This window comes from Barbus barbus, assembly GCF_936440315.1.
Source record: "Barbus barbus genome assembly, chromosome: 15".
NCBI lineage: Eukaryota > Metazoa > Chordata > Actinopteri > Cypriniformes > Cyprinidae > Barbus > Barbus barbus.
In genome coordinates this window covers 19,933,967-19,943,656 of record NC_136743.1, presented here as the reverse complement: position 1 = coordinate 19,943,656, position 9,690 = coordinate 19,933,967, and the positions used below count along the sequence as shown (strand labels likewise).

Sequence of the window (9,690 nt, the reverse complement as noted above, 5' to 3'; positions counted from 1 at the left end):
ATGACCAGTGCTTCAGTGGTCCTCACTGTCCTGTCCATCTATTCACTCACACACATGAAAGTCAGCTCATCTTCATGCCTGCTCTGGGGTCAGTTTGTGTAGGCCATCTAATAGTGTTGGCTTTAGAGCAGTTTGGGTTCCAACCACAATGTTGTATTTGGTTTCCAAAGAAACCTTTTCGAATCTGGGAGCAACGCCATCTGTGAGGTCCATAGGAAAAAAAAAAAAGTTGCTGGAATTGGAATAAAGGACTAATATGTATGAGAAAAAGCCTGTGCAATCATGCTCAGCAAAAAAAAAACTACCACTGTAAATATGGCAAAGATGGAGACAGGATCCTTATTCTTCAAATAACGCTTTTGTAAACACTGAGACAAACGAAACATCCAAATGATATGAAATGAATATGTTGTAATAGATTAATATTTATACATTGCATTTTAATGCTAATTTGAGGTTGTGCAAGTTTGCAGATGTGTTTTTTTCTTCGGTTGTCTAGTTAATGCACCAATACTCTTTCAAAAACCAATCCTCAATTGAATACACATTGCAAAACCTCACACATACCCTCTTTGTGGCAGCACAAGTTTCTTAAATATTAGACTCTGAGGCTCTCCAATGACCTGAAAAGTAATTTGTACAGGACGTCTCCTGAGCCTTTTCCACAAATGCCAGATAGCCATATATTTAAACACAACTTCACTTTAAAAGGGGCGAAACAGTTTATAAGACCACCCCGAGTAACCCTTTTTCCACATGCATTCTGGCTGATTTGATAACTGAATCAATTATGCTATACTGTAGTAGCACAATAACTGACTAAAGCAATAGAAATGTCACAACCACAGTTTAAAATTTGTGACAGAAGAAAATCCTTCCTTTAGAAGAGAGAATTACTGTACTTTGGGGCTTTCACATCTACCTCCTCAATAACCACAGCAACAAATCTGTTTCAAAGAGTAAGATACTGTAAATTCTAAGGGGAGACAAGAGGATCTGAGTGCTTTTCCACTGACCGCATCCTCCATTAAAGATCAAACAGCTCAAAAGAAAAAAACTATGAAGGACTAAGAGTATAGACTAAGTAAACAAATGCAGTACCAAAGGCAAAATAGACTAAGCCTGCCAGTTTCACTCAAATTACATGAATGAGCATCAGTGTGTGAACAATTTTGATGAACTGTATTATATTTGTTTAAACAAACACCATATATTGTACTTTTACTTTTGTTTAGCACATTAAATTTATAAAAACTGACAGTAATGACATCAAATGTATAATGTAACTAAGATTTCTATTTCAAGTAAATACTGTTGCTTTGAAAGCTTTCTTTGATCAATGAATCCTTAAAAAATGTAATAAGCAAAAGTAAAGCAGCACAACTGTAATGTAAATGAAATGTTTCTTAAGCACTAATTCAGCACATTAGAATAAAAAATTCAGCCTTGCAATCAAACGACTAAATTACATTTTAAAATATATTACAATACAAAATTGTAACTCTTTTTTTTTTAATGGGACAGTTACATTTAATTATTTATCTATTTAAATGTTATTCTGGTGAACAGACAATAGCTGAACATAAAGATGGAATGGTAAAATTGACAGTTAATTAAATTACTGAAAATACTGGACTGTGATACGACAAAAATGCATTACTGGTCATTAAGAAAAGAGAAGACAAAGGAAGGAAGGAATATAGTCTGTGGATGTTTAAAATGAAAGCAGCTTCTCATGCCAGATAACGCTAAAGATAGAGTAGACGGATCAACTGTAAAATATGTGCTTTGATTCAATTGTCTGCAGCTGCTTTGTGGCCACTTACAGCATGTGTCTTTGGTTGAAAGAAGCATGTATCATTACTGTGACATTTCTGAAGGGGAGCATTTAGAGACGTGGCATTGAAGAGGTCTATCCCCCTGAAACGAATTAAAACTAGTCCAAGGTTAATTAAGTAAAGATGGTGGCTTAAGACATGCCTTGTTTTTGATTCAGACTGCAAAAGAAAGCCGGCTGGAGACACACAGGCAAAATTAAATGTGTTGGGACATATTTGCTGATAGAAGAAATTAACATTTAACATGTTAAAAGACTAGCCTGTTACTTAAAAATGTAGTCAGGTTTGCTGTCAATATGGCTTAAAGGAATAATTCACCCAAAATTGAAAAGTTGGTGTACGGAAAACATACAACTTGTAGGCATGATGATTACAGATGAATATTAAAATTATAGATCAATATGAAAATCTTTTTAAGACAAGGCAGTACTGTTTTTGTTTTACAAAAATGAATGAACATGCACAGGCAAAAACAATAGATTTTTTAAAATCACGAATACATTCAAATGATTTTCTCCTTATATACAATGTAACTATAATAAACTAAATCTAATTTGCATATTAATGTGTTTTTGGGGCAACATGTAATGAAAAAAGAAGTGTAATAATGGGAGTAATAATTAACAAGATTGTCATAATAATATATAACATTTCATATTTGAAATATAATTTCTTTCCTATTCATTTGTTGTGTCTCCCAAAATGTGTAATAAACAAGCTTTTAGTCCCGGTGTCCTCATATGAGGACATGTATGAAATCAACATCCTGTTTCATAACAGAAAGTCATATTTCGATTTGAAACCCTATAACATTTTCCTTAGATGTTGTTTTATGACACAGTTTCCATAAGAGTGTCACTAAATTATTTTCAGACATTTGTGAAGACCAAAGCGAGGGAGTGGTCCTGGTGAAACATCCAAACATTTAGTATTTCTGAAAAGCCCTGAATGTGCTCTGTAGGACATCCAGACTTAAAACTGTGGCATGTATAGTCTCAGAGAAATTCACTGAAATATAATGTCCTCATGTGAATATGCAGGGTCTCAGGAGGAAAAAATTCAATATATTCAACATCTCAATGTAATCAGGTGAAATTCCAGTTGCATTTGAATGAATTTTTTGTATAGGCCAATTTAATGGGCCCAGATGTTGTGTGAGCAGTGAAGTCCATCCATGTGCTCTACATCTGATCCATAGAAATCTGTGCTTTACTACTGCTGTTACATTCAATTCATAGATCTGCAGGAAGAGGGAAACTGTCTACTTGTTTGTTGCTCCATGGACTCATTTGAGAAAAATAAATACATGTTGCTTATTTTCAAATGTGAAACTGCATACGTTATCATGCACATCTGCATATACCATTTAAGATATAAGTTCAATTGGTGATTTTAAAGGGATAGTTTGGCCAAAAATGAAGATTTTCTTTCTTCTAACACAACGTAAGATATTTTAAACAATATTTCTTGACTTAGTTTTATTCAGTTTTGAATAACCGTTTTTATCCAAAGTCACTGGGGTCCTAAATAACAAAATCTATTTAAAACTGTATTTATTTGGAAAGTTGATGTTTACAGCAATGAATTGAATAATGCCTTTATTTAACAGCGCATTCGCTTCTTTTCGCTTTTACACATTTTGACTTTGTTGAGATACTTTTGAAAATGCTAACAACTAGAATAAACAACTGTTCTACTGATTTTAGATCAGTTTTAAAAAAACTATTTACACTAGGACACAGAGTAAACTCAGCATCTTCAGTCTCACATACCCAGCCGATAGCAATTTTACAATTTAGGTAATGCTGTCTGTTCCATTTGTAAGAACAGCATTTTTTCTTATTTCCAGATGTATATGTCTGTAAAAACTGTTATTTACACTAACTACTCTTGAAAGAAAAGTATAAACAAAAAAACGTGTATTTGAGGCCAAATTGCTACTATTGAAAAGGTCAAGACTATCACACAAAAGTGCTTGATTACAGCTTTAAGCAGGTCTCTGAACCAATCAGATGCCTATCTTTTCCACACCTCCATCTCAGCTCTAACCAAGAGCGTGACTCCAACATCAATAAGAAGTGGGTTGACATGAGCACATTCTCCTGGTTTCTTTTCCTAATGATCTCAGTGTACCACATATATTCCTGCCAAAACATTTATGTGATTATATGAATATTTAAATGTTCTTGGCTATAGCAAAAACAACTGCATATATTGTGTTATGGAATTTCATTTTGAGCATTCAGTTTCATTCTCAGCTCCTCTATTCCTGAAATCCAGCTCCTCTCCCTTACGCACGTACGCAGCGGGCGGCTCTTCACACTTCACAGAGAGAGCTCAGATCATTACATGGAGGATATGACCCTCATAAACACAACAGGATCTCACAACTCAATGCCATAACCACCCACAGTGTCACTCAGACTCCCTCAATAAACATCATATAAACATCTATGAACTGGGGGCCGAGAGGAAAACGCATGGTCATGAATCTGTATTAGTGCTACATTTCATACAAATACACAGTAGCCTACATAACATCCAATAGGGGAACCAAATTCTGTGTGGCACCGCAAAAAAGTCACGTGATGGCAATTTATAAAAATGTTTTTTTTTTTTTTTTACTATAGCAGCAGATTAAGCGAGCCAGATGTCAAGTTGATTAAAAAGAGACTAATACAGTACACTAATATATTTAGTACTCCATAAAGTCAAATAATCTCACATTTACATTAAATGCGGGTAATATGTAATCGCCAGTGTAAACAAGAATGAATACATCTTTGTCCTTCTCCACTATTTTGAATATTGCACAAAATGTAGTCCAACTGCACAGTACTAGCTATCTGTCGCCACCTACTGGATGAAAAACCCATTTATGCAGCACATTTGAGATCTTTCTTGAGAACTAATATTTCCAGTATGAATGTAGAAGTTTGCCAAATTAACCATAAAAAAAATCTTACTGACCCCAAATCTTATGGAAAGAGACAGAACCAACTGAAGGGTTCAGATGCAAAAGCCTCTAAGTGTCATTTGAATTTTTTCTCAGGCTCCAATGTTTATGTTCAGTTATTTCACTTTAATGGCAATGAAAAGAACCGTTTTATTACCATTACAGTGAGATTACTGAACCTACACAGAAGAGCCTGAACAAACTTCTCATTTTAGAAGAAAATTTCAAATGGCACTTAGAGGCTTTTGTGTCTGAACTCTTCATATACTGTATCCTGACTACTTTTCAAAGTAGAAAAACTATTCAAAGTTTTAGGGGGGGTTTATTTTCTAAAAGAAACAAGGATACATTAAATGTATCGCAAGTAACAGTAAAGTCAAATATAATGTTACAAGCGATTTCCATTTAAAAATGGTGTTGTTTTGAAATTTCTATTCATTAAAGTTTCCACAAAAATATTAATCAGCTCAACTGTTTTTCAACAATGATAATATTAGAATGATTTCTAAAGAATCGCATGACACTGACGCCTGGAGTAATGACTGTTGAAAATTCAGCTTTGCCATCACATAATAATAATAATTTATTATAAATAAATGACATTTGGGGAAATATATTAAAATAGAAAATTATTTTAATATATTAAAATATAACAAAAAAGTTATTTTTATAATATCTCACACAATTGCTGTTTTTTGTTTGTTTGTTTTTTATCAAATAAATGGTGAGCATAAAGAGGCTTAAAGTCTAAGCATGGTAGGATGAAAAAAAGACTTTAAAAAATATTACTGACCACAAACCTAACACAAACTATTTTTAACTATAATATAGATAAAATAAAAAAGTGCTTATATAATAAACTTTATAAAGTTATGTTCAAAGTAAAGCATAGGGCCTTTTACACTGTATTTATGACAAAATAATATTTTTGTATCTATTATTTAAACTGAAATACTACCAATAACAACAGTTTATGAGCATATGATACAGATCTTTATTTGCGGGTCATTTGAGTGCAGATATACTGATGTGTTTGATTTCATCCACTCTGTTCTTGTGCATCTGGAAGGCCGGTGTCACCCAGCGCCCACACGAACACTGTTCACCATACCAGTTAAAGGAGCCCAGCTTTGAGCTGCACTTGGGACACAAAAGCTACAAGAGAGAGTTTGCAAAAGCTTTTACTTTGAAATATAATTTTAAAAACACCTTTTAAAAAAACAAAACAGCATGCCAATTTATTGCACAGCCATTACAAATTCTAACCTCCCTAGCACAGAAAATCATGCAATCTCTTTTACTTAAAATTTTGTTTTTAATCCATATTAAAGCTAACTCTTTATCTTTTCCAGTAATAATAATAATAATATCCTTCCAGGATTAGGGGTGGCACGGTTCGCGGAAAAAAACCGAACCGCACGGTTCTCCACACACGGTTCGGCACGCGCTAGGACCGCGGTTCAACTGAATTCTGACAACGCATGTGGTTTGTTATAAATAACACGTAAAACAAATAGGGTTCGGCTAATGTATGTTTCTGTTAATGGATGCGCATTCTGGCTTCCCAGTACATTATAACAACAGCGATGAGAAAAAAAAAAAAAAAAGTGGACAAATCATTCACTCTTGTTCAATGCGAGTGCCGTATGCTGGAATATGAGCATTTATTCCGTCATCACCCGGGTGCTGATAGCGCGCGCACAGGTGAGACCTGAACAGCACACGTTGATGTCGGTGTTTAGACTAAAGTCATGTAAGCTTTGCCAGCTCAAATATTTAAGAGCCAGAGGACGCGAGCTCGCGCGCGCAGTGAGAAGATTTGTGCGTGCGCTCATCAGAAGCGCACAAACCTGCGCCTCAGAACGCGCACAAATATGAAGCTCTCTCTGAAGTATTGTGTTTTAATGGATAAATTCACACAAAATTCTGTCAAAATGCCCGTCTTGGTAAGTATCCTATAGCAGACATAGCCGGCTGGGCGTACAGTATCAGTGCTTTCTCTTAAAGTGACAGTTAATATTAAATAAACAGCAACAACAAAGAAATCACTCACTGCTCTTGATTGAATCGCTTTTGTAACTTTAATAAAGAGTAATCTTTAATTTATACAGTCAAATATGCAATGCTGTTTTACCTTTGATTACTTTAATCGTACTTCAATTTCTGTACCTAAAAAACCCCCTGAAAATCACTGATTATTTTATTTGTATCTTTACTCTATTGTATTTTTATTTGTGCTGTTGCTTGTAGTTAAAGGTCTGCTTTTATTTGTGTACACTCACAATGAAAACAAAACAGATTTTATATATATAACATGTAATAATATTTAGCATTTTCACATCAAAATAAAAAAAACTGAGCAAAGTAGATGTCTTTTTTTTCCCTGTTGTACCGAAATTGTATCGAACCGTGACCCCCGAACCGAGGTACATACCGAACCGTGACATCTGTGTACCGTGCCACCCCTATCCAGGATAGAAGCAAAGTTTTGATAATTCTATTTAATTGTGTGTCCAGATGTGTGAAGCAGTGAGGAACTACCTGTCCATCCATAACACCCAGTAAGGCCGGCTCCATCCATTGCACTGGCTCTATAAAGTAGGATGTGCACCGTCTCTGATCTTCACTATCACTCACTAGCCTCATCTTCTTATGAGAGAATGCAGAGGCTCCACTTCCCACACAGTGACTGAGAATGCTGGAGTGACGGAAAAGTGTGCGTCTGTTGGGAACCAAAGACAATAGCAGGTTATGACTTCAGTCATTATCATAAATTCAAAATATACTGCATAAGTATACTGTATAAACAGCATGAAATAAGACATTTTACCTGCATTTTCTACATCTGTATACAGCTTCTGCATTCTGGGTTTGTGCAGGGTCAACTGCAAAGATATCTTTTGGCATATTCTGGAGTTCTGAATTGATCAAAATCCATGACTGTTATATGAGCCCTAGTAAGTTTTTTTTTCATTAGTGAATTCAATGAACTTCTATGGGTGTAGAAAGCTGAATGAGATCACATATCACATATGTACAATGTATTAAGCATGTTTAAAAGAAAGAAATTGTGTACATACCTGGATATTTCTCTGTAATTTTCTTCAATCTAAACTGTTTATATAAGGGATTTGTGGTGTCTACTTTACAACCCATTAATTCATAAAGTGCCAGCTGGTCCATAAATTCTTCATTCATTCTGAGAAAATGAGTGGAACGCTCTTCAATAATAATGCTCTCACAAACTTTTTTTTCTTTTAAAGGATAAATAATGAAAAACACTTACTTAACATCTGGTTTTAAGTTTCGGAGTTTAGAATATGCATCCTGTACATTTAGATGTTGTGCTTTCATCAGGTAAGCAGTCACCACAGCAGCACTTCTACTTTGCCCTACATGACTACAATAACAATAATAATAATTAATTCAAAATATATCTCAAAGAAAAAAATCTGAATCCCAGTTACTTAAAATGAAATAGAAAAGTTATATGCAATATATTAAAAATATGTGTGACCCTGGACCACAAAACCAGTCTTAAGTAGCACGGGTATATTTGGTACAATAGCCAACAAGACATTGTATGGGTCAAAATTATCAAGTTTTCTTTTAAGCCAAAAATATTGAGTAAAAATCACGTTCCATGAAGATATTTAGTAGATTTCCTACTGTAAATATATTCAAACTTAATTTTTTGATTAGTAATAATATGCATTGCTAAGAACTTCATTTGGACAGCTTTAAAGGTGATTTTCTCAATATTTTGATTTTTTTGAACCCTCAGATTCCAGATATTCAAATAGTTGTATCTCAGCCAAATACTGTCGTATCCTAACAAACCATACATCAATTGAATGCTTATATTTTCAGCTTGCAGATGATGAATAAATCCCCATTTCCAAAAATTGACCCTTACGACTGGTTTTATGGTCCATGGTCACATATAAATATTTTAATGAATACATAAATTAACATTTGAATGTATATTGACTAATGTACTGTTGGGCATTATACACCGTTGTGTTTCTTTATATTATTCATTAAGGTTATTATCAATTATTAATCCTACCAATGCACAAGAACTGCTGATGATTTGGATTCAGAGTGTGTGCTGAGAGCATCACATATGAAGCTGACACACTCATCCAGTCTGCTCAGGAGGTCTGTGGACGCATCATCCAGAGCTCGGACAAATTTGGTGTGGAATCCAGGGACAGCAGGTTCCTCTGAGTCAACGGTGAGTATGTGTGTTACACCTGCGTCTGTCAGGCTCTGAGAGTCCTTCAGATCGGACACACACCCGATGTACAGCCCAGACTCCACTCCTATCATGGTTTACTGGGAAGAGACACAAACACCTTTCATATCAATGCATTGAGAGAAAACGTGGCAATAAATAAACTCTTTAAACAGACCAGCTCCGATCAAATAGGCAAGAATATATTAAATAATACACATTAATACATGTGAATGTCTGACTCTTAGCCACATTTCTGCAAATAACTTCTACATTTCCTGGGCTATTATATCAGTTTTGTAAAAAAAAAATCATTACAGTTGCTGTAGATTTTATTAATTCAAAAGCATTTTGTGTGCAGCTCTTCTAAGGATGACTTTAGTGTAAACATAAACGCTACCGAACTCACTTGCTACTTGCTGTCAAGAAAGAGGTCCAGTACAATAAAAAAGTCCGTGGGAAACAAAGTGAACTTGTTAGTTCCGGACAGAACGTTATTATTGTTAAGGCTTCCTCGTGCCTCTAGAGGGCGGTAATATGAAATAAATACTTTATGTTTATATTTCAATATTAAAAAACGTGACACGATTTGGTATGAAAATGTTTAAGTCTTGTCATTCCTGCCTATGTGATTTTTTTTTTTTTTTTGCTAAATTTAC

General features: G+C 34.6%; 1 protein-coding gene across 2 annotated transcripts; it reads right to left on the bottom strand.

Annotated features, from left to right (window-relative positions):
- Window positions 1–5,767: 5,767 nt before the first annotated feature.
- Window positions 5,768–9,476, bottom strand: LOC306880828 (dual specificity protein phosphatase 12-like). 2 transcript variants are annotated; one of them, XM_079434602.1, is made up of 7 exons: window positions 9,441–9,476; window positions 8,864–9,132; window positions 8,081–8,194; window positions 7,875–7,993; window positions 7,625–7,712; window positions 7,258–7,516; window positions 5,768–6,165 (listed from the first exon to the last, which is right to left on the bottom strand). In XM_079434602.1, exons 2-7 carry the CDS (start codon window positions 9,124–9,126, stop codon window positions 6,007–6,009), a joined length of 1,002 nt encoding a protein of 333 aa, XP_079290728.1. In that variant the 5' UTR covers window positions 9,127–9,132; window positions 9,441–9,476; the 3' UTR covers window positions 5,768–6,006. The 2 variants fall into 2 exon arrangements, with proteins under 2 accessions (XP_079290728.1, XP_079290729.1); XM_079434603.1 differs by having other exon boundaries at window positions 5,768–5,949; window positions 7,336–7,516.
- Window positions 9,477–9,690: the final 214 nt, after the last annotated feature.